At 42.2% G+C, this 25000-nt stretch overlaps 4 protein-coding genes across 8 annotated transcripts in view; all 4 read left to right on the top strand.

The window, feature by feature from the left end:
• Positions 1-25000, top strand: part of LOC132973514 (NACHT, LRR and PYD domains-containing protein 14-like) — an 85116-nt gene that overhangs the window by 31143 nt on the left and 28973 nt on the right. For 3 of the 4 annotated variants that reach the window (XM_061037019.1, XM_061037018.1, XM_061037015.1), the window contains one exon: positions 69-1003. The exons of the other annotated variant lie outside the window; for it this stretch is intronic. In XM_061037019.1, the coding sequence (XP_060893002.1) occupies positions 69-87 (19 nt within the window). In that variant the 3' untranslated portion in view covers positions 88-1003. Of the gene's footprint in view, positions 1-68; positions 1004-25000 lie in introns of those variants that run through there. 4 annotated transcript variants of the gene reach the window in all.
• LOC132973525 (electron transfer flavoprotein beta subunit lysine methyltransferase-like) lies at positions 7920-13267 on the top strand. The gene is made up of 2 exons (XM_061037040.1): positions 7920-8526; positions 11176-13267. The coding sequence occupies exon 2, from the start codon at positions 11196-11198 to the stop codon at positions 11523-11525; it is 330 nt and encodes a 109-aa protein (XP_060893023.1). The 5' UTR covers positions 7920-8526; positions 11176-11195; the 3' UTR covers positions 11526-13267.
• Positions 17705-25000, top strand: part of LOC132973511 (NACHT, LRR and PYD domains-containing protein 14-like) — a 273451-nt gene continuing 266155 nt past the window's right edge. The window contains exon 1 of the mRNA XM_061037001.1: positions 17705-17729. The gene's annotated coding sequence lies outside the window, so the exon portion shown is untranslated. The remainder of the gene's footprint in view (positions 17730-25000) is intronic.
• LOC132973515 (NACHT, LRR and PYD domains-containing protein 12-like) overlaps positions 18995-25000 on the top strand; it is an 18834-nt gene continuing 12828 nt past the window's right edge. For both annotated transcript variants that reach the window (XM_061037021.1, XM_061037022.1), the window contains exons 1-4: positions 18995-19101; positions 19185-19505; positions 23371-23567; positions 23847-25000. The exon at positions 23847-25000 is cut by the window's right edge and continues 764 nt beyond it. In XM_061037021.1, coding sequence (XP_060893004.1) covers positions 19010-19101; positions 19185-19505; positions 23371-23567; positions 23847-25000 — 1764 coding nt within the window. In that variant the 5' untranslated portion in view covers positions 18995-19009. The remainder of the gene's footprint in view (positions 19102-19184; positions 19506-23370; positions 23568-23846) is intronic.

Genomic DNA, 25000 nt, shown 5'->3' with positions numbered 1-25000 from the left:
ATGATCAGAATAATCATGAAGTCTCTCTCAGAGTCTAATCTCTCATTTATCTCTTTTTATATCAACAGGTGGAGGTCGAGTCTATAAAGAGAGGATCCTGTCGATCACAGAGCTGGAAGCAGCAGCTGGTGTGTTGGTGAGTCTTTAACTGGGCTGTGTTACTGGGAGACTGACGGACCAATCACAGCGCAGATGACTCTCAGTGCTGCAGTCTGAGCTGCTCTGAGATCAGCTCCACCGTCACACACAGGACCATGACCTCGGACATTTTTCTATTCTCATATTCTGAATTTAAACTGCTTCATGACTCAACGACCGAAGATGAACTCTTTGATTTGGATATAAATGTTTCTGTTGCAGCGCCACCCTGTGGACATGTGTAGTGGTGCAGGTTATTCATTGACTCATATTCACAGATAACAGTAGAGGTTGATTCCACCTGTACAAGTTAAAGTGTGAAGTTGTGCTTTTAACCACGAGTCGTTGGTCGTCTGATAATAAATCAGTCGTCTCTTTGTTGGATCAAAACAAAGAGGAGGCTTCACTGAGTTTTTAAAAGAACTACAAACAGGATGTCTGGATCCAGGTGCAGAGTCAGCACCTGAATATTTGATGTAATATGAGATGATATAAAAAGAGCTGAATAACATGCAGACTCAATCATTGATATTCATTCATCATGTCAGGGTAACAACGGACACGTTATCAAACTATCTTTATTTTTAACTTCTGATGTTTATTACACTTTGATGTTTGAACCTTCTGTTTTTATTATCTCAGGATTTTAAATAGAAATTAATTCAATCTGTGGAGGGTTTTATTTGAATAATAATTCATGTTTAGGTTCTGTTGCTGCTATCACTGCTTTCTGCCAGCAGGTGTCACTGTTTCCACAGTTTTCTCCCAGACTGATCGATCTGAAGACATTATTTCTCTGTCTGCTCTCTGTCATTTTCTTCTCCACTTGTATTTGAAATAAAACTTTGTTTTCCACAAAGATCCACACATTTGTCCTTCTCCCCCCTCACCTAACTCTCTACTCTGTATTTCAATCACTAAAGGTGCGGTCTCTGTTAGTGAAAGTGTTCTGAGACAGACTCACGTTTCATTCAGCTCCACAGTGTGATATTGTCCACACAAACATGCTGCTTCTACACAGAATTAGAGTAGAATGTGGTATTAAATAAATATAGTAAATTGTATAAATATATCTGATTTTTAAAGATTGTAAAATGATTTATTTCCTTTGCTTTCACATGATCACGTCTTAAGGACTCACATAGCACTGACACAGGTTCACCACCAGGGGGAGCTGCAGCATTACACTCTCTATAATGAGACATCCAGTTGAACGTGATTACAGAGAAACAAAAGATAATGGGCCTCATTCACTAACAGAAATGTGTTTAAGCCGTGTGTACGCACGTTTGAAGCACAGAATCAGGGTGCTCATCTATCAACAGTGTGTGAGCATGGATCTGTGAGTAATGAGTGTGTAAGAACATTCCCACACAAAGAGTGGAATTTATCAACTTGTTCTTTTACTTAGAAATGTGTGTAAATATAAGCACAGCTCTGAGCATGCTTACACACAGAATCTAGAGGTAGAACATTGAAACTACAAATAAAAAGCACCACGAGTGTCACAGCACGCCAGAATCCATCTCAACCTAGATGCATGTTCCAATTTTTTTTTAATTCAAAACACAAAATAAGTGATTTTGTGCAGTTTGAAACAGACCCGTTGCCTAATTGGTCTGAAAACCTTAAAAAGTCGTCTGTGACAGGCGTTACTTTGAAATGTTACATCATGGCTGGTTTTGCATTATTAGATGATTTGGTGAAGCGTGCGCTCCGCAGTAAGTTCAAAACAGCGCACTGATCCGTTTGGTCCAGCTTGTTCTGTTGGGAGAGCGTCACTGTTTGATTAATCCCCCAGAGAGAGCTGTGCCCCCGACCACGCTGTAAATGTTCAAGGGGGAAATTGTGGAGCAGATACTTCTGGCTTTTGTGCCGTGATGCGTTGTTATTTTTTGCACTGAACTTATTATCAAACTTCATCTTGGTGTTTTCTCCTCTGACCTGTCACCTTCTCTCATGCAGCATTTGTTCTTTTGTTAGAAACTTCGACTAAGTGAAAAGACTAATCATTTATCTGGGTCACTTAGCGCGAGAGTTACTAACCTTATTTTATCTCTTTATTTATTTATCTATTTATTTATTTCCCTTTTTTATTCAACCTCTTCCACTTCCATTCCTGTTGTTATGAAGCTCCTTTTCTTTGCTCTCGTAGTCATTATTCCAGCGAGGTAAATATATTCAGGTGGTTTTTAAAGAGGTGTGTTGTTACCATAAATGGTTAATTGGAGGCGTTTCTGAATGTAAATGTCCCTGAACGTGTGCGAGCCTGCAGGTTAAGAACATGGGATTTATCAACACTGATTACCTACCGATGTGAGTACGATCGCTGTCAGCATGGTTGATAAATACAGATTTTTTCTGTACTTTAGCACATTCTAAATGTCATTTGTAAGACAGAATTTAGAACACTTTCTACTCACTGTTGATAAATGAGGCCCCTGGGCGCCTTGCCAGTGAGGAGCATTCTAACGGCCTCATTGACCTCTGCTCAGGTTAGTGCTAAGGCTTCCCCCGGACCGTCACACTCTGCCTCCTCTTCAGAGAACGTGTTGTCTGGGTTCAGGAGACACAAAGCCTCCATGCAGAGGACTGAGGAGACATCTGCACAGGTTGATGTGCATGGATTTCTTTCAGGGAAGAAAAAGTTTGCATTCAAGACAGACAGATAGACACAGATGGAAACGTGTTCTTGTTTAGTTGCTAAATTAAACCAAACATCCAAATCAGGTCAAATTTAAAGGTCACGTATTTAAAATCCACTTCACCATGTTCCTCTAGTCTGTCTACAAACCCCCCAATGATGAGAAAAGTCCATCCTCTCCGTCTTCTGCCTGCTCCACTTTTCAGAAAATGTGTGCTCAAACAGGCCGTTTGGAGATTTTCCCTTCATGACATCACAAAGGGCAGTAGCCCCTCCCACAGCTAGGTGTTTGTTCTGCCCTCTGAGTCTGCCTTCTCACCGTAAACAATAGGACATTGAGCGAGAAAGACTGAGTACACCCAAGCCCTTCCAGAGAGGGGGCGTGGTCAGACACAACTCATTTACATATTTAAAGGTACAGACACAGAAACAGCCTGTTCTGAGCAGGGCTGAAATAGAGGGGTTTAGACTTTCAGAGAGACTCTTATGACCACACAGCTTGGCCTTTTGGATTATTTGTCTTCAACACAACAGCCATACAGACCCTCACCTTACACAGCTGACTTTAAAGATTCTTCAAATCTACAAGGTTTGATTATTTTCCTTATTAATACATTTCTTTATTAATTAGTATACCCACGTGTCTCCCATCTGTGAGACCCGGGCGGTGATGGGGTGGTACACAAAATATCACTGATTATGATTTTATTGTCTTTTTTTTAGAGCAGCTGAAAAGAAGAAAAGAGATTCCCGATAGAGAGAGACATTTAAATGAATCAGTAGAAGAAGAACCTGAGTTCTGTTTTTATTACATTTTAAGAGATAAGATCATCTCCATCGACCCCCCCATTGGGGAAAATTACTAAAAAATAATTATGTTACAGCAGCTTGAAAGACAACAGTTTAAAAATACATTTAAAGATATAAAAGGTGAATATATAGGTACGTTATTTACATCTACTGTTTTTGATACACATTCATGTATCAGAAAAGTATTATTGATTCGTATGTGACATAAATAATGGGAACCTTTGTGAGCGGAACCTTGATTTTCTGAACAAGAGATCGATTCAAGTAAAAATAGGTGATGAAATATCTAAAAAGTATGTTGTAGAGAATGGAACACCACAGGGAAGTGTGATAAGTCCGATTTTATTTTTATGATAAATGATATATTTGATAATATCCCAACAGATATAGGAAGATCATTGTTTGCGGATGCTGGAGCATTGTGGAAAAAAGGAAAGAATATACAATTTATTGTAAATAAAATTCAGAAAGGGATCAGTTTAGTTGAGAAGTGGGGATTAAAGTGGGGATTTACATTTTCTGTGGAAAAAACAAAGATCATGTTCTTTTCTCGAAAGAAAATTGGGGAGAATATTGGGTTGACATTGTATGGAAATAAGCTAGAACGAGTTGACTCATTTAGTTTTTTAGGGGTATTTTTTGATGTCCGGTTGACATGGAAGGAACACATAAGGAATATTGTTGATAAATGCAAAAAAGTAATAAATGTAATGAGATGTCTTGTAGGAATGGATTGGGGAGCTGATGTTGCTGCCTTAAAATATATATATGTGGTGTTAATTAGAACTAGGATTGAGTATGGGAGTGTGGTATATGGATCTGCAGCAAAGACAACACAGTTAGAAATGATTCAGGCACAGGCTCTTAGGATATGTATTGGGGCAGTGAAATCATCTCCAATATGTGCACTTCAGGTAGAAGTAGGAGAGCTGCCACTATGTTTAAGGAGGAAACAGCTATTAGCAAATTATTGGCTGAACTTGAGAGGACATGGAGATAGTCACCCAACAAAATCAGTGTTAAAGGATTGCTGGGAAAAAGAGAGAACAACTAAGTCCAGTTTTGGATGGATAGGGGATAGAGTGGCGAGAGATGTGGGAGTGTATGACAAGGATATCAGTCCAACTGTTTTATGGCCACCAGTTCCAATGTGGATGCTTGAGACAGCTGAAGTAGACTCGGAGTTACTAAAGATAAAGGAAAGAAAAAGAAATGTTGATTTAGTTAGTGAATTCTATGAACACATAGAACAGAGATATGGAGATCATGTACAAGTATTCACAGATGGATCTAAAGACCCGATGACAAATGCAACAGGATCAGCTGCGTTTATCCCAAAATTCAATGTTGAAGTAGTGAAGAGAACGTCAGATTTCCTGAACGTTTACACAGTAGAGTTGTACGCCATTTTAGTTGCAATAGAATGTGTTGAGCAAATGAAAGGAAGGAAAGTGCTGATATGCAGTGATTCAGTCAGCGCTTTATACAGTATTCAATCAGGATCATCTCACAGTCATCAAGATTTATTATATGAAATCATATTTACACATTCCCAGGTGGTTAAACAGGGGACAGATGTGATGTTCATGTGGGTTCCAGCACATTCAGGTATAGCAGGAAATGAAAAGGTGGACAGGTTGGCAAAGGAAGCTGTAAAGAAAGAGAGGATTGATATTAACATCAAATGATCTAAGTCAGAGGGGAAACGAGTCACATGGAGTAAAATTAAACAGGAATGGCAACAATATTAGAACAATCAGACAAAGGGAAGACATTTATACTCAATTCAGAGGGAAATAGATAAAGTCAAATACAGAGGGAGCAACAGAAGAGAGGAGGACGTAAAGACCAGGTTAAGAATCAGTCACAGTCATTTAAATAGTACTCTACATATCACTGGAAAACATTCATCTGGTCTTTGTGAGGTACAGAAACAGTTGAACATGTACTTATTAAATGTAGAAAGTATGTAGCACATAGACAGAACATGATGTCAGAAATGGAGAGAGAGAGGGACTCGTAAGAAGAGATTTCAAAAGTATTTTGGAGTGTGGGGAGAGAGGGAGAGGCTGAAGATGCTTGTTTAAATCTCTCTTGAGAACAGGTTTATTGAGGAGGATTTAGGAATGTGAGTAATAATTAAATCCAGCAGATGGCAGTAATGCAACTTTTTGGATGCCAGCTGCCAATAAAATCCAAAGAAGAAGAAGAAGGAGCGGAAACTTTATTGTGTGTCCCGTTTTTAGGAGGTCGTCTAAAGTTTGGTCCGACTCTATTTTGCGCTCGTGTAGAAACATTTCCTCAGGGGAATTTCAACGAAGAAGAAAGTTGTGTGTTTTCATTTCTTATTGGGTTTTATGATGTTAAAAAACGACAGAGCTGCTTTACATCCCCGTTGTAAATCATTCAAACGAGAAATGTCAAAGTTACTGGAAAATTATATGTACACTTTGAATTGTACAAAAATCTAGGTAACACTTTACAGGTCCGGAAATTTCGTCGTAATTAGGTGATAATTAGACAAACTTTTTTTTGATTTCATTGAAATTACCCCTGAATTTCATGACAATTGAGTGAAAATTAGCACGTAACCTCTTTGAAATAATGCCCGATCTTAATTGTAAGCAAGTCCTAATTGGTAAGTAACTGTTTTTTCCAGTTTCTTTGAAATTACCCCCAAATTTCATGGTAAGTAGGTGACAATTAGCAAATAATTTATTTTAAATTAAATCACAATTCACCACAAAATGTATGGAGAATTATCCCAACATCACCGAGTAATTATATTCTGCTATTTCCAGAGAAGCAGGTGATAAATAGCTGCTAATTTGTTGAATACATTTTGAGTAAAGTAATATGAAGTTAGGTCCATGGTTTCCTGTAATTATAATTACCTTGGAAATCTAAACTAAATAAATGTATTTATGAGCGCCCGCGTCTGTAGCGGCGCGTCTCGGTGTGATCGCGGCCTCAGAGGGCAGAACAAACACCTAGCTGTGGGAGGGGCTACTGCCCTTTGTGATGTCATGAAGGGAACATCTCCAAACGGCCTGTTTGAGCACACATTTTCTGAAAAGTGGAGCAGGCAGAAGACGGAGAGGATGGACTTTTCTCATCATTGGGGGGTTTGTAGACGGACTAGAGACACATGTTAGAGTTAGAGGAACATGGGGGAGTGGGTTTAGCAGAATATGTGACCTTTAAAGTCGATAAATATGGTGTTAAAATATGAACTTTAATGCAGTTAAAATGAACAATGATTGTGGTGTTTCTCCTCACTCTGATTATATTTTCTCTTCTTTGCTGCTACGTCCACCTCCGTCACATTCGCCGGTTTGAATCTCGTCCAATCACTGAATTGTATCCACTCCTTCACTCACCTGTGCGCTGTCATGGTCTGGAGGAAACTGTAGTGACTTTTTGTATCAAATTTGGACCCAGATTAAACCTACATCCGAACCCAATGAAGCTGCAACATTTTGAAGTTCTAAATCTGTTTTCTGTTTTCTTCATGGTGTAATTGTAGTCCTTAAAGTTTGCAAAGTCCTCTTCAGAGACCGGACCTGGAGGCCAAAGAACATGAGCACAGGAAGCTGTATTCATGGAGTCACAAAGCAGTGAGCCCTTCAACTGAAGAGACTAAAACAGACAAAGATTACAGTATGTATGGCTTTGCAGGGGCGTGGGGACAAGCTTCTTCACGCCCTCTTTTCACCATCTGATCTGTTCAACTTAATCTTTATTGGTAACTTTAAGGATTCACCTTTCTGTATTGCTGTACTGAACTTTCTTTCACCCTCCCCTGAGGGCTCCTTCCTGTGTGCTCTGCTAAATGCATTTTTACCCTGAGGTGCAGTTTCAGTTTATTAAGATACAGTTTACTGAGATACATATGATTATGCAGCATGACTACTTGACATAAATGTTGATTATTAGAGAATATAAGGTACATGCATACAGATGAGACACTACAAAACACACCAGCTCCACCCAGAAACATCCTGAGTCAACCAGAACAAAACAGAACAGTAAAATCCAGTGAGAGGACAGAGTCTCTGCAGACACAGTCACCACCACACATGTACGGAGGCCCACAAGGGACAATGGAGCAGCTTTAGGAGAAGTCTGTATTTTATTTTGAAAAGATACCGACTCTATCTTTAATGAAGTTTTAATGAAATAAGATGATAATGATGATTTGTCCAATGAGACCACGCCTCCCAAACCGAGAATGAAGTCATAAAGACGTGTTGGACGTGACACCATGAAGTTCGGACCAACTACAGGTTGATTTTTTTTTTTTTAAGTGTGCATGTGTCTTGGCTCAGTAGGAGACGTCTTAATAACGATATAAAAGCAAAAGTGCTGAGTCAATTCTTCATCTGGTTCCCTCGTCTTCTCTATTGTTCTCACTAAACTCTCTGAGCTCCAGTGTTTGACTTCAGGACTTCAGCGGCTGCTCAGTGCAGATCTTTAGTGTTGTCAGGAGGTCCAGGACCTTAGCCACCTTTTAGTGAAGGACTTCTAACACATCAGACGCCTGAGACAAAGGCTCACTGTCATTTAAAGATTAGTTTGAGCAGTCGCTTCAATACGTTGAAATTATGCAACAAAGACATTAAGATAAAGGGGTGGCGATGGCCTAGTGGTTAGCTCGAGGGCCACAATGTGCAGAGACCGTAGGTTTGATTCCGACCTGTGGGCCCTGTCCTGCATGTGGGACGGAGCAGGAAGTGACTCTGGCGTCTCGTTGGTTTCACAAACCTAAACAGCTGTTTTGTTTGTTTCTGTCTCTGTGTTCAGGTTTCTCCTGGACCACCCCGCAGTGTGTCGGGGTCAGACCGTTCTGGATCTGGGCAGCGGCTGCGGAGCCTCCGCCATCGCCGCCATTCTGTGCGGTGCCGCTCATGTAGTGGCTAACGACATCGACCCTGGTAAGCATTCATTCATCTCTTACTCTACTGTGTTATTTACTCACATCATGACATAACAGCATGGACACATTTTCAGGCTCTTATTTTGATAGGAACATTAAAACATTCGCTGTATGTCGTGAACGGGTGGAAGGTTTTTTTCTCGTGTGGTTGGCTGAGGTCTCAGATGGTTGACGCAAGAAGTCAAAAAGCTGTGATGGAGCTCAACATTATTTCATTTTAACGTATGAAATTTTGGGCGATTCAGGGGCGGCTGTGGCTCGGTTGGTAGAGTCGGTCGTCTCTCAACCGGAAGGTTTGGGGGTTCAATCCCGAGCTCCTGCAGCCAGATCTCCGACGTGTCCTTGGGCAAGACACTGAACCCTGAATTGCTCTCGCTGCTTCATCAGTGGCGTATGTGTGTCTATGAAAGGGATTAGTTATTTCTGATGGTCTCTTTACTCAGCAGTCTCTACCATCAGGGTGTGAATGTGTAGCTGTGACCTGCGGTGTAAAAAGCGCTTTGAGTCTTCAGAAGACCAGAAAAGCGCTTTACAAGCTCAATCCATTTATCATTGAGCTGCAACATTGCTGCATTTTTCATTTGGTTCGGTTTGCTTTCAGACTGCACTTTGTCAAACTAAGCAGAAACCTCCGGTCTTTAAAAATGAAGCCGATGCTGAGGTGTAAAATCCTGCAGTTCCTCGAGTGTCCACTAGAGGCTGCATCCTTGTGCAGATCTGTAAGAAATGAAAAGTGAAGCTTTGTCAGGTCTGTCCTCCATGGAGGCCGGGTCGATCGTTTGTGATGCGTTTCAGGAATGCAGGGAATCTAACAATCATCAGCTTTTGTGACAGAGTCGAGCAGATCTGTGGCTGTAAATTAGTTTTTATCTAGAACAGACTTTTTTACTGCATGTATCTGGTTCTTAAGACAAACAAATCATTGTCAGAATCCCGTCTGTGGGAGGTGGTCCTCAGTGCAGATAATGTTCTGCCTGCTGTCAGTATCATGGGGACTTTAAATGAACTACAAACGGAAACCAGAAGAGCTTTCATGCTGAAATTCAAGACCCTGTGTAAATGGAGATTACAGAGACAGAGAAAGGGAGAATATGTTTTTAACTACTGAATCTTTCTTCCTTTTGTGTCTCCATAACTGACCTCTTATTTTATTCTGTGTTATCCTCTCACTTTAGTAACCCAGGAGGATTACGACCAACCTCCTGCAACCTCGTCCAATAATTGCACTTCTGACTTGTGAGAGCAAACTCATTCTTATCTTTAAAATACATCTGTACCAAGAGTCTCTGCAGCTGTTTTTAATGGTGCAGGACCTGGAACCTGCTGCAGCCCTTCTGTTGTTCGATAACTAAATACTGCTCAGGTTTTAAATATCTTCACAGACTTTTTATTTAGAGGTTTCTCTAAAGCCACAGGGAGGAGGGGGGGGGGGGGGGGGGGGCAGAGGTAGGCCACAAACCTTCGGAGGTTGGTGGCAGCAGCTGACAACTGGCTCAGTTTTACTGCTCTGCCAAGTCCCAGTCTAAAAATGATTAACTAATATTGTCTTTGCTGGATGACCAGCTGAACCCTTTAAGCAAAGACTGTCCCTAACTCCACCTAAAACCTACAGAGCAGCACTAACAGCTGCACCTCATGCAGCCTCTTACTGACACACACACACACACACACACACACACACACAGGTGAGCACACTCCCACCAGTGGACAGAGAGCGCGCATCGTAAAATATGTCGCATCAACCACCTGAAAAACAGAGAAAATATCTTTAAATGCAGAATAATAAAAAGTCTGTAAGAACATCAGAAAATACAGTAGTCTGCTTAGTTTATCTACTTCACACTTTTCTGGGCATGTCTCTCTCTCTCTCTCTCTCTCTCTCTCTCTCTCTCTCTCTCTCTCTCTCTCTCTCTCTCTCTCTCTCTCTCTCTCTGCAGTTACTCAGGGGATGCGCTGTGAGCATGCTGCATTCAGGGGTGCTCAGACAATGAGAGATGCATTCAGGTGCGCTCAGAAACGGGAGATGCAGGAACAAAAACTAAGCTGGACAGACCGTTACAAGTTCAAATAATTGTTCAGTTGTTGTATAGCCAGGGACCCCAGGAACAAGAATCCATTGAAAGTTTCTTGTCACCTCTCACAGATTTTTTTTTAAAAATTGAATTAAAATGTTCTAAAATATCAGCGTCTCTATGCAATTTGACCAGAATTCAACTTTAATTATTTAAAAAAGTCTACAGTAAAATCTGCTGAAACTTCTCAGGGGTACAGCCAGGGACATGGGGAACAAGAATCCATTGAAAGTTTCTTGTTTGCTAGCATTGTCTCTTCAAATATAATACTGCGTTGTTAAGTGTAAAAAATGGACCTTAACATGTTATTAAATGTTTAACCGTTGAAGCGGTAGCTCACAGTGGGTGTGATTAACCTGGTTAAAGACTACACTTAATATTGGCGTGGCACGATCACGGACTGTCATACCAGCTCGATCATCGCTGAAAATGTCCTGGAAAAGTCCTGGAAAATGATCCCTGGAAAAGAGTGTGAACCCTGTATATAGACTGCTGTGATTAAAAGAAACACATGAACACCATGATTCCTTGAACCCTAACCCTGTGACGTGTTAACCCGCCTGTTTGTGTTCCAGTGGCAGCCGTGGCGACGCACATGAACAGTGAGCTGAACGGCCTGCAGCCTCCTGTGTGTCTCACCCACAACATCATCGGTTCACCGCCCGCCGCCTTCGACCTGATCCTGCTGGGCGACATGTTCTACGACCAGTCCCTCGCCACCAGCCTGCACAGCTGGTTGAACCGCTGCATGGAGACCCACGGCACCAAAGTCCTGATCGGAGATCCAGGAAGAGCTCAGTTTGAGGAGCATGCCATCCGACGCCTCCTGAGGCCGCTGGCTCAGTTTGAGCTGCCCGACAGTGTGAGAGAGGAGAACTACGGCCTGAGCTGCAGCGGCGTCTGGAGCTACACACCTGAACTCTGAACACCTGAGAGAATTATTCTTCAAGAAAACATGGACTGTGTGAGGTTGAGAGGACTCTGTTTTATTTTAAAGTCACACAAACAAGGAAGGTTGGTACATTTCCCAATCTGAATGATCACTTCTTTTAGATATTTTAATGATCAGCTGTATCAAAACAACTCCCTCTCTTCTGTCTGTGTTCAGGAGAGGAAGCATGGCGCCGTGCTGCTGCTGCTCCGGTAGCCTGGTTAGCAGGGCGGGGCGATATGACCTCAAATCAATATCACGCTTAAAGGCAGGGTTGGTCATTTTCTAAAACTAGCCTGATGTTGAAAGTAGCATTCCCTCAGTGCTGCGTCTGCAGTCAGGAGCAGTCCTCCTCAAATGATTTCCATGTTTTCAGGAGTGCAGATGTAAAAACGGCTGTGATGTCTGGTTTCAGTTTAACAACTACACACACTCACAATGTGTGTTTCATATTTCATTTTTAATTTATCCTTTATTAATCACTCTGTTTAATAAACATGAACACACACATGAACAAACAGGATCCTGTGGACATGCATTAATGGAGAGGTCTCAGAGTGAGGGGGCGGCCCACAGCGAGCGCTCCAGAGCAGTTTTGGGGTTCAGTGCCTTGCTCAAGGGCAGTGCTCAGGAAGTGGACTGGCACCTCTCCAGCTACCAGGCCAGGGACTTGAACTGCCGACCGTCTACCGCAACTGCCGCCCGCATTTCAATCAAAGACAAACACAGTTGTATGTGAGATGGATATACTTGTATCTTCAAACACACACACACTCTTTCTTCACACACAGGAGGCAGAGAGCACCTCCGTACCAGCAGTGGATTATCTCAGGAATGTTTTTTATTCATTCATTCATTTAATGAGGTGCAATAGCGTGACAAACTGGTGACATATACATGACAAATAAGGCAGAGAAAAAACAAACAGACAAGGTCAGGACAGCAACGACAAAATACAATAAGAAAAGAAAGACGGCAAAAATACTGAGACATCAACAGACAGACTACAACTGATCTTTCTTTCTTCCAGCCCGCCCCTCGGTGACCTCTACCCTACAGTAGTTTATATCTGAATGCCTTACAGACCAGTTTCTCTCTCTTCAGAGATCAATCCTGAACAGGAGTGTGACCCGGCCGGGGCTACGTGTGAATCTGACTCCAGCAGAGTCATCAGGCTGCTCACTTTGAAGCAGCTGGATAAGAGCTCGGCTGCTGTTTGGATCAAGCTTTGAATGTTTGTCCAGCAGGTGGCGCTGTTGCTTTAAAATGAGCTGAGAATCAAACAGACCATCAATTCAAATCCAATCAAACCTCCTCTGCCATCAGTTTTATTTTTCAGACAAGTGAGCAGACTGAAAACAGGAACTGTAATGTATTATTACTACTCAACGTTTTCACATGTAGGTGGCTCTGACTGCTGCGTTCAGGGACATAATAATAATCACTGAGGACGTTCATGTCCTGCTCTGAATCGTCTTCAAGAAATATTAAAATGTTTAATATTATTTATAGATTATATTCAAGCATACTGAGACCTGTCTTCTGTTGTAAGGATATTATTTAGTCTATAATGTGTCAAAATATAAGTAAATATAACAGATTGATCAACTAAACAGGATATTTCTCAGTTTTAACGTTGAGCCCCCGAGAGGTTTACTGCACATTTAAGTCTTGCTGTTGGGAAATAAAACTTACAGATAAGATCAATAAAAAACAAATTGGATAATTTGAAACAAGTGTACAAATGTTTGGATTCTGCTGATTGTTCCAAATGTTCTGGTGTTGGCGGTGATGGAGTTGAAATCTGAAAGTTCATGCAAAGATAATAATCATATTTCTATAAAACAGCTGTGACATGGATCACATGTTAGTGTTAAAGTCTTTAAAGGTCTGATTAGTCTCCTTCATGGAGCTTCAGTACAGATAGGCCTACTTTGACTTTACTGGAATACTTTTATTTGTCAGAGAGGAATTTCAGTCAGGAGTTTGAACTTCTGCTGGATCTCCTTCACACACCCTCATCTTCTTCCTATCTTTTATTTATTCAAAGATATATGCATGTATTCAATTAATTAAACTTCCCTTAATCCTCCAAAGTCTGTCACAGAGCCGGCAAATTTAACTTAATATAGGCTACATGTCAGCAGAAAATATGCATGGCAACGAATATATTCTATGCCAGAACAGTTATATTTTAAATGATATACGCAGGGCAAAATTTAAAAAAAAAAAATAATATTTAAAAAATAATAATGGGCTTAGGTTACTTTGAGTCTCTCTCTCCCTCTCAGTCAGTCAGTGAGTGATTCGTGTCGGAGCTTCAGTCAGTACGTTCAGGGAACGAAACACTGAACGTGAACAAGCGAGACTGCGAGTCACCAGCCTCAGTCACACACACACACACACACACACACACACACACACACACACACACACACACACACACACACACACACACTGTACTGACTGAAACACGGTCGTTAGTGGATGTTAAAGCGACTCTTACGGTCTGGAGAGAGAGAGACATGAGACGGGAGAGAGGAGAGAGAGAGACATGAGACGGGAGAGAGGAGAGAGAGACACGAGACGGGAGAGAGGAGAGAGACACATGAGACGGGAGAGAGGAGAGAGAGACATGAGACGGGAGAGAGGAGAGAGAGAGACATGAGACGGGAGAGAGGAGAGAGAGACATGAGACGGGAGAGAGGAGAGAGAGACATGAGACGGGAGAGAGGAGAGAGAGACACATGAGACGGGAGAGAGGAGAGAGAGACATGAGACGGGAGAGAGGAGAGAGAGAGACATGAGACGGGAGAAAGGAGAGAAAGACAGGAGACGGGAGATAGGAGAGAGAGACACGAGACGGGAGAGAGGAGAGAGAGACATGAGACGGGAGAGAGGAGAGAGAGACATGAGACGGGAGAGAGGAGAGAGAGAGACATGAGACGGGAGAGAGGAGAGAGAGACATGAGACGGGAGAGAGGAGAGAGAGACGGGAGAAAGGAGAGAAAGACAGGAGACGGGAGAGAGGAGAGAGAGACACGAGACGGGAGAGAGGAGAGAGGAGAGAGGAGAGAGAGACACGAGACGGGAGATAAGAGAGAGAGACACGAGACGGGAGAGAGGAGAGAGGAGAGAGAGACACGAGACGGGAGAGAGGAGAGAGAGACACGAGACGGGAGAGAGGAGAGAGGAGAGAGAGACACGAGACGGGAGAGAAGAGAGAGAGACACGAGACGGGAGAGAGGAGAGAGACACGAGACGGGAGAGAGGAGAGAGGAGAGAGGAGAGAGAGACACGAGACGGGAGAGAAGAGAGAGAGACACGAGACGGGAGAGAGGAGAGAGACACGAGACTGGAGAGAGGAGAGAAGAGAGAGAGACACGAGACGGGAGAGAGGAGAGAGAGACGAGACGGGAGAGAAGAGAGAGACACGAGACGGGAGAGAGGAGAGAGAGACATGAGACGGGAGAGAGGAGAGAGGAGAGAGAGACATGAGACGGGAGAGAGGAGAGAGATACGAGACGGGAGAAAGGAGAGAGAGATACGAGACGGGAGAGAGGAGAGAGAGACATGAGACGGGAGAGAGGAGAGAGAGACATGAGACGGGAGAGAGGAGAGAGAGACATGAGACGGGAGAGAGGAGAGAGAGACATGAGACGGGAGAGAGGAGAGAGATACGAGATGGGAGAGAGGAGAGAGACACGAGACGGGAGAGAGGAGAGAGGAGAGAGAGACACGAGACGGGAGAGAGGAGAGAGAGACACGAGACGGGAGAGAGGAGAGAGGAGAGAGAGACACGAGACGGGAGAGAAGAGAGAGAGACACGAGACGGGAGAGAGGAGAGAGACACGAGACGGGAGAGAGGAGAGAGGAGAGAGGAGAGAGAGACACGAGACGGGAGAGAGGAGAGAGGAGAGAGAGACACGAGACGGGAGAGAAGAGAGAGAGACACGAGACGGGAGAGAGGAGAGAGACACGAGACTGGAGAGAGGAGAGAAGAGAGAGAGACACGAGACGGGAGAGAGGAGAGAGAGACGAGACGGGAGAGAAGAGAGAGACACGAGACGGGAGAGAGGAGAGAGAGACATGAGACGGGAGAGAGGAGAGAGGAGAGAGAGACACGAGACGGGAGAGAGGAGAGAGGAGAGAGAGACATGAGAGGGAGAGAGGAGAGAGAGACATGAGACGGGAGAGAGGAGAGAGAGACATGAGACGGGAGAGAGGAGAGAGATACGAGACGGGAGAGAGGAGAGAGACACGAGACGGGAGAGAGGAGAGAGGAGAGAGAGACACGAGACGGGAGAGAGGAGAGAGGAGAGAGAGACATGAGACGGGAGAGAGGAGAGAGGAGAGAGAGACATGAGACGGGAGAGAGGAGAGAGATACGAGACGGGAGAAAGGAGAGAGATATGAGACGGGAGAGAGGAGAGAGAGATACGAGACGGGAGAGAGGAGAGAGAGACATGAGACGGGAGAGAGGAGAGAGAGATGAGACGGGAGAGAGGAGAGAGGAGAGAGAGACATGAGACGGGAGAAAGGAGAGAGATACGAGACGGGAGAGAGGAGAGAGTAACTGAAGTTGAGAAATGAACGACTCTTTTCAGTAAGTGATTCAGTTCAGTTCGGTCACCCAGATGATTCGTTCGCTTTAAACGAATCGTTCATGACCGACACATCACTAGAAGGATCGACAGAAATCAAGAAGGAACAAAGAAACAAAACAACTTTACATTTCAAGCTTTTCCGTGAGAGAATACAGGAACACGTTTAGTCTAATGCGTGCAATGTATGTGTGGTTGTAAACAGCTATTGGGAACGGAAGATAAAATAGGTATCAGTAAGAAATTGCCGATCTATGAGACCCATCCAAAAGGCCGATCTATTCACTTCAGTTAAATGCTATTCTGTGTTTAAGGCAAATGTGCACACTACAGGTTTGCACTGGTATTCTGTGCACTTTGGTAGGTGGAGCAAACATAAAATGGAGGAAGCTAACAACAATTTCTTCAAGAAACAATGGCCTTTGACTGTAGAAGCAGCATGGTCAGTTGGTGTAACTGGTTTGCATCAATTGGTGTAACCAGTATTTCTCATAAACATATAATAAAATACAGGACAATTAAAGTGGAATAAAAGTAGTCCTCTATTGCAGTGAAATAACATGGTTTTTTAACAATTTTTACATAATTTGCCAAAAATTAATTAGAAAACAGAGGTGTCCCGCTCACTATTGAAAAAGGGCATAACTTATACAGTTAGGGATAATCCTCATAAAATCTAATTTCTTGTGCTATTTTAAAATGAAGTAATTACAAATATGAGTACACTTACACTCACATACTCTAGATGTATAAAATATTCAATATTCTTAATTTTTCAGTGGTTACACCACTTGACATTTTTATGTCAATTCTGTCTTACCTTTTGAAAAAAATGGTGTAAATGTAATTTTAAAAAACACAAAACCAACATGAATACAAATCTCACATTTTAATGAACCTGATGCATGCTTTCAAAGATTAAAAGATTTTTGAATTGGTCATCTGAACAACCCTTATTTTTAATGTTTCTAACATCTAATAGACAATTAAAAAGTTATCTGTCACAATTAAATATTGACACGTTATGACCTGTTTCTGTCTGAAAGTCTGTGAAATAAAACATACATAAAATGTATTTTAAAAGACTGAAATGACTTCCTGTTTGTGCCCACCTGAACAACTTTAACACTGACTTCTTTTCACTCAGATACTGAATTGGGATATAATGCCAGTGTATTTATTTTACACCATGAAGATACATTTTCCTCTGATCCATGGATCACATGTTGCCCGGTACCATGCGGGGTGATCTGAACAGATCATGGATCATCTGGGAACTGTTTCTCCACACGTCTGACATCCACAACATTGCTGAAGGTAGGTGATCCCAGCTTACTTTTTTAAGTTTTCTGACTGACTATCTCAACCTAGTTAGCTTGAATTAATGCATTTTACTGTGAGCTCAGCAGAGAGGTCATGAAGAAACCTGAACTGATGATGGTTAACCATTCATTTCATTTCCAGTAACAAGGGGAGGAGAAACTCTGAGCTGATATGGGTTTCCAATAAAACAATAAAACTGAAAGTTTCTGTCAGTCGGAGCTAAGACTCCATTTTGAGTCGACAGAGCAGAAGGACAAACATCTGAGACGGGGTGAGTTTAATTCAACATTAATATGACTTTACTGTTAAAACCTCTGGTTAATATTGAGTAATACACTTTGAATAGAAAAGCGAAGGAAACAGATCAGATACAGTACGGGATCAGCTCTGTGAATGTGGAGTACTTGTTGTTTCTCAGCTTTTGTTTGAAAAGTAAAGTCAAGTAAAAGTTGTGTAGCTAAAAATCTAAATCGTCCTTAATCAGAGATGTTTGTCATGACTCCTGCAGTCTAAACTAGCAGTCAGCGTTACTGGTTTTCTCTCAGGTTAAATAAAGTCCTGAGGACGACAGTGCTTATGTTCCACAATATTTAATTTTCTAAGCTAGATATTCTCCACTTCCTCAAAGTAGATATTAAAAAATAATGCATCCTAATAAAATGTAATCACTAAATACAGCCTCAATAAAACATCTATCTGAGCAAAGGTCGGTTTAATGACAGGGTTTGATCCCTACAGGCATGAAGGACTTTGTTTTATATCCCTCTAGATATCAAACTGTTGGTCCAAAGGTCATGATTTCTGTTAAATATTAACATTTTGCTTTAATGTTTGAGGTTTGAGGTTCAAGACCTTGTTATTGTCATTATTCAGTGCAGGATTGAAGAGACACAGGAAGGATAATTGAAAGACATCTATATTAAATCCTAAAACTAGACCAGGGTCAAATACCAAGCAGGGAGTCACATCAGACGGAAAAATAAGATGAAGATACAAACAAGCTGCACTGATGTGTTGGATCAGGTACTAAAGGAGACGGGAAGAGAGGCAGAGTCACATTAAGGATCACTTCAGGGGGCGTTGGTATCCAAGTGGTTATTGCACACGCCCAATTAATCCAACCTGTGGTTCTTTATTTTTGGAGAGGAGCCGAGTGTATGTTGTGAGCTTAAATGACTTCAATGTAGATATCTGACAGTTTCAAGTGAAGGTAATGTCACCTCTCTAGCCTTTTAGAAGTGTTCCCAAATGGTAAAAGAATTTGTAGGCTGTACCAGCTAACAGAATATAACAGGACCGTTAACATGTAAAGTTAACAGACCTTGCTCTGCCACTGTGGTCGGTAGGTTGAGCAAATTCACCCGCCACTGCAAAAAGACACCCGTATGTGACGAGTGCTGATTTCCAACCCTGTTTTATACAGTTCTAGTTGTACAAATGTCCTAAAGGTCATGGTTGCTGTTAAATACTAACATGTTAGTTTAATGTTTAAAGTTTCAGACTCAATGTCTTGTTATTGGCATTATTCAGGGCAGATCAGACGGACAAATCATGTTAGGATCAAAACAAACTGCACTGAGGTGCTGCATCAGGTACTTAGGCAGACAGGAAGGAAGAGAAAATCTAATTAAGGATCACATCAGGTAATGAGATGTGGAGACTTGACCATTTCTGTCTTTCACATTTTTCCTGCTTGTGTCTCACCTGTTTGTTATTTTGTCCTCAGGTTGTTTTACCTGCATGAACGTCTTTTATTGTCCTCTGATCAATCTGGAGATCAGAAGATGGGTAATCGAGGGGGCAAAGAGGAGAACAGAGCAAAGTCTCCTCTGTTCAGCTGTCTCTCTATGAAGAGTGACCTGTCTAAAGATTATCCTCCAGCCTTCAGTAATGAACCAGGACCCTCAGATCAGAAGATGAGTGATCGAGGAGACAAAGAGGAGGACAGAGCAGAGTCTCCTCTGTCCAGCTGTCTCTCTATGAAGAGTGACTGGTCTAAAGGTTTTCCTCTAGACTTCAGTAATGAACCAGGACCCTCAGATCCACAGTAAGAGAACTTTTTTTAATCACCAAACTGTCAAGCTAAAAAAAGAGTCCTGAACACCATAATGTGTTGATTTTCTTGTTTTTAATCATCAACCTGCACACAGTGATCATACAGAGAAAGTCACTGAACTCATAACAACATACTAAGGATTATATATATGTATTATATGTTTATAGATAAGATAATATGATTTCAGTATTGACTCTTTGGTTGTGTATCTCGTCGTCTTCTCTGTGATTCTGCAGGAAGAAGTCTTTTAAACTGATCCTGAAGTTTAGTGAGATCTGCTGTGATCGTTTTCTTTGAATCATTTTTTCTGTTGTGTCCACTCTTTGTTTGTCTTTTTTTATTTTTTTATCATGACTACACAATGAGATCTTTTTTTTTTTTACTGAAGTACCGTAAAATCCAGTGTAAGATGCACTTTTAATACCTGTGTTTTTTTATCTTAAAAGTTGTCTGGGTCTTATACAAAGGTGCATCTAATATACCAGTATAACATGTTGACACATGAGCCATCATTACCGCGGGTGCAGAAGTCACCATCACTGTGTGCGACTGGACGCGATTAAAAAACCATCCCCGTTCATTGGGCCTGATTTACTAAAGGTTTGTGTGTCTTAAAACGTGTGCAAACTTGATACCACCAGCTAAAAATGTGTTAACTGATCTACTAACGGTGCGCTGTGAGGATTGAATCTTTCATATGAGCAAAACAACACACATTGTCCATTTAGTACGTTTGACTTAATGAATATTCAATATGGGGCGTTTCTGCCCTAGAAAGGAGAAAATGTAAATAAGTTAAGTTAGTACACGCATTGTGATTTACCAAGCCTGACAAAAACTGAGGTGATTGTGACGGTGTCTGAATTTAACACCTTTGAAAAGAACGTGCTAACCCAGGAGACCAGTGTTACACACAACAGACTGCTGTTATTGAAGTTAGGAGGAGACATAGGCACAATCAAAGAAGGCACACAGATCATGTTATTCCCCACACATGTTAATAAGTTTGGAATGACAGCAGGAAACACCATGATTAAACTATATTGTTGCCTATTTAAACAAAACTGAACATTCACAGCCTCTGCATTCTAAAGAATTTCAACATTGATGTTTATTTCTTCCTATTTCCCTCTTCTCACCAACATTTTATTTTAAACTTGGGATTTCTTTTTTCTCGGGCTGTGCGTCTCTCCCCCAGCTCGTGCGCTCCTCTCCATAGTGCGCTCGTCTCCTCCCTCTACAGCCCGCTGCTGCTACGCTTCGATGGGGGGACCTCACCACTGCTTGTACCCCTGTCTTCGATACCTCTTTCCAGAGCATTTCTGTCCGATCAGACAGAGCGCTGGCCAGCTGTCTGGTGCTCAACAATGTGCCGAGTGTCACGCCTGACACAGCTCACACCTCCTGCACAATGTATGACAATTCATCTTCAAAAGATGAAGAAAAGAGAGGCCCTGTTTAATGCAGAGGTTTTCTTATAAGCCAAATTGTCTTTTTGTAATATTCAGTTTTATCTGCTAGAACTCAAAAATACTGTCCGTTCATTTGCCTCTTCCACTGATACCTATTTTGCGCTTGCAGTCGTCCTGCTTTCCGTCCAAACTCTCCATGACGTAAACCAGTAGAACACACAAAAGCCTAACTTAAATAGTACCGCCTCCACAAGGTTTGCACCTGGTGTCATTCACGCACATTTTCTTCGATCACCTCAATTTTTTTGGAGTGAACACACAGTTTAGTCCTCTTTACTTGGGACCTTAGTAAATCAGGCCCTCAGTGTATTAAGAGCTGATTGCACGCTGTTCTGGGAAAGACAGCGACACAGACCAGTCTGGCTGCTCTACTTTTTCAAAACTTTTCCCTCAAGAGGTCATAATAATTAATTTACAGAAAACTGTAGGATATTGTTCCATAAATAATCCTTGTTGAATGCTCTTTTGATTGAAAGAGTCCTTTATTAAAGTTAAAGAGAAACAAGCGGAGTCGGGCAAAGAGCTCGCAAGCTAGGGGTCTCTGCTTCACAACTTTCCCTGCAGGCTGAGAGCTCGACTACCGTACTGTAGCTGGTAGGAGAGCAGACTCCACAAAGAGAAAACTGACTAAAAGGGTGACAGAGCTGAACAGTAACTGCAGGTTTTGGACTTCGCTGAACACAATAAAAACTGTCACGCAGGAAGACAGTGTAAACTTTATTTTCTCTCTGAGAGACCTTCAAAAACACAGCGTGTCTTATGCTCAGTGTGCAGGTCATGATACAGCTCCTGCACATGCTCAGTGTGTAGGTCATGACACAGCTCCTGCACATGCTCAGTGTGTAGGTCATGACACAGCTCCTGCACATGCTCAGTGTGTAGGTCATGATACAGCTCTTGCACATGCTCAGTGTGTAGGTCATGACACAGCTCCTGCACATGCTCAGTGTGCAGGTCATGACCAAGGGGCAACCTCCGGTCTCGGAAAATTAAGCCAATGCGGAAGTACAAAAAACTGCAGTTCCTCGAGGTTCCGCTTGAGGCTGGCTGCAGAAGCGCCGGAAGTGCCATAAGTCCACAGCCAAAAAAGCCTGTTTTTACCACAGGAATTAACATGTTTACAGCCTGGTTCAAAAAACGAGATATATCTGATAAGTTGACGCTAATCCGGCTCTATCTTTGGATGTTGACTAAAATGTAACCAAAAGATTTGATTATATGTTGCGTATGTTGTTATATGTTCTACAACGTGCAGTTTCTTGCAGCTTGACGCTCGTTTAGTTCTGTCTGTTTTCTCTTTGTGGAGTTTACGCTCCTACCAGCTACAGTACGGTAGTTGAGCTCTCAGCCTGCAGGGAAAGTTGTGAGGCACAGACTCCTAGCTTGCGAGCTCTCTGCCCGACTCCACTTGTTTCTCTTTAACTTTAATATAGGACTCTTTAAATCAAAAGAGCGTTCAACAAGGTTTATTTGCGGAACAATATACCACTGTTTTCTGTAAATGTATGATTATAACCTCGTGAGGGAGAAAAGATGTGGAAAAAGTCGCGCAGCCAGACTGGTCTGTGGTGCTGTCTCACTCAGCTTTCAATACACAATGAATGGGGATGGGTTTTTAATCATGTCAGGTTGCAGTGATAGGGGCTGCTGCCCCCGCTGTAATGATGTCACGTTTCAGTATTTTATACTGGTGTATTGGTCGCACCGGTGTATAAGACGCAGCCAACTTTTAAGATGAAAAAATAGGTATTAAAAGTGCATCTTATACACCGGATTTTACGGTATATGTTGTTTAACTTTCTGTGGGAAAACAAAATCCATTATGTTAAAAAGAACGTGACAATAAACACGAGTCAATGTGGGGGCTTGAACTTTTTAGACTTCACAGCTCTTAACATTCAAAGTGAACAGGCTGAGACATTTTTAAATAACTCAACATCTCTATGGAATATGATTCCTAATTATGTTTTTTCTAAAGTTGGTGGCCTGGAATTTTATTACTGTGCAACTATAATATCAGTAAAATCCCAATCAAACTATCCAACTTCCATAAACAGATACTCTTGACTTGGTCTCTCATCTTGAAACATAACTTCTCTCCACACAGATATTACATCTGGAACAATAAGGACATTCTCTACAAAAATGAATCCCTGTTTTTTGAAAACTGGTTGAAAATAACATCACACTTGTAGGTCAGTTATTGGACTCAGATGGTAGACTCTATGGTTACACAGACAGACTTCTGCACATGCTCACTGCGGAGGACATGGCACACCTTTTTAAAACACTGCTTTTTGTGGCTTTATTTGATTTAGTCCACCACTGGTTTCTAAATGTCAGTCTCAGTTTTCACGGCTTCATGATTTCCCTTATCTCCACAGAATAACAAAGGGGTCTGTTTCTGTGGAGGAGCAGCTGTCCAACTGTGCTTTGTGTCAGGACGTCCTAAGAGATCCAGTTTCTACCAGCTGTGGACACTGGTTCTGTAGACAGTGCCTCACCTCTCACTGGGACCAGTCTACTTCATCAGTAGAGTCCTCCTGTCCCCAGTGTGGAGAACGAGGACTGCAGATATCCAGTAAGTCCAGCACTGTAATAAGTAAGACTGAAGTCATTGTGTCTAAAAACAAGACAAAGCAGTTAGTATTTTCATTGATATATAGTTAAATGAAACATTTACATTTTATCTGATTCTTGTTGTCAGTTTATATTCAGTATATTTTATTTCTCTTGTAGCAGCACACATTTATTACACGGATGTTTTTGTGTCATGCAGTTTCCTTAATGTGTAATGATGAAAATTGTTTATTTGATCATTTTATAAATCCAGTCTCAGGATATGTTTCTTTTCTTTCAGGAGATAGAGGTCTGCAGGAGGTTACAGATGAACTTAAGATCAGTCTGAAGAAGAGATGTGAACATGTGACTGAAGGAAGTGATGAAACAGGAAGTAGAACCCTCCTCAACAGGATCTACACTGAGCTCTACATCACAGAGGGACAGAGTGAAGAGGTGAACACCCAACATGAGGTGAGACAGCTTGAGACAGACTCTAAAAAGAAGACCCTCCATGAGACTCCAATCAAGTGTCAGGACATCTTTAAAGCCTTACCCGACCAACAGAACCAAAAGACAGAAGCTCAACCCGACCAACAGAACCAAAAGACAAGAGCTCAACCCGACCAACAGAAACAAAAGACAGAAGCTCAACCCGACCAACAGAAACAAAAGACAGAAGCTCAACCCGACCAACAGAAACCCATCAGAGTGGTTCTGACAAACGGGGTCGCTGGTGTTGGAAAAACCTTCTCAGTGCAGAAGTTCTCTCTAGACTGGGCAGAGGGCTCAGAGAACCAAGACCTCAGTCTGGTGATCCTGCTTTCATTCAGGGAGCTGAACTTGATCAGAGATGAGGAGTACAGTCTTCTTGAGCTGCTCCGTGTTTTTCATCCAACATTACAGAAGGTCACAGCAGAGACGCTCGCTGTCTGTAAACTGTTGTTCATCTTTGACGGCCTGGATGAAAGCAGACCGTCGTTGGACTTCAAAAACATGGAGGTTGTGTCTGATGTCACACAGAAATCACCGTTAAACACACTGTTGACAAACCTCATCAAGGGGAATCTGCTCCCCTCAGCTCTCATCTGGATAACTTCTCGACCTGCAGCAGCCAATCAGATCCCTCCTTCATGTGTTGACAGGGTAACAGACGTACGAGGCTTCACTGACGCCCAGAAGGAGGAGTACTTCAGGAAGAGATTCAGTGATGATGAAGATCTGTCCAGCAGAATCATCTCACACATCAAGACATCCAGGAGCCTCCACATCATGTGTCTGATCCCGGTCTTCTGCTGGATCACTGCCACAGTTCTGGAGCACATGATGAGCAGAGAGCAGAGAGGAGAGCTGCCCAAGACCCTGACTGACATGTACTCACACTTCCTGCTGGTTCAGACAAAGAGGAAGAAGAACAAGTATGGTGAGGCAGACAGGGAAGTTCTTCTGAAGCTG

Source organism: Labrus mixtus, chromosome 4 (assembly GCF_963584025.1).
Source record: "Labrus mixtus chromosome 4, fLabMix1.1, whole genome shotgun sequence".
Taxonomy (NCBI): Eukaryota; Metazoa; Chordata; class Actinopteri; order Labriformes; family Labridae; genus Labrus; species Labrus mixtus.
This window is presented reverse-complemented; position numbering and strand designations above follow the sequence as displayed.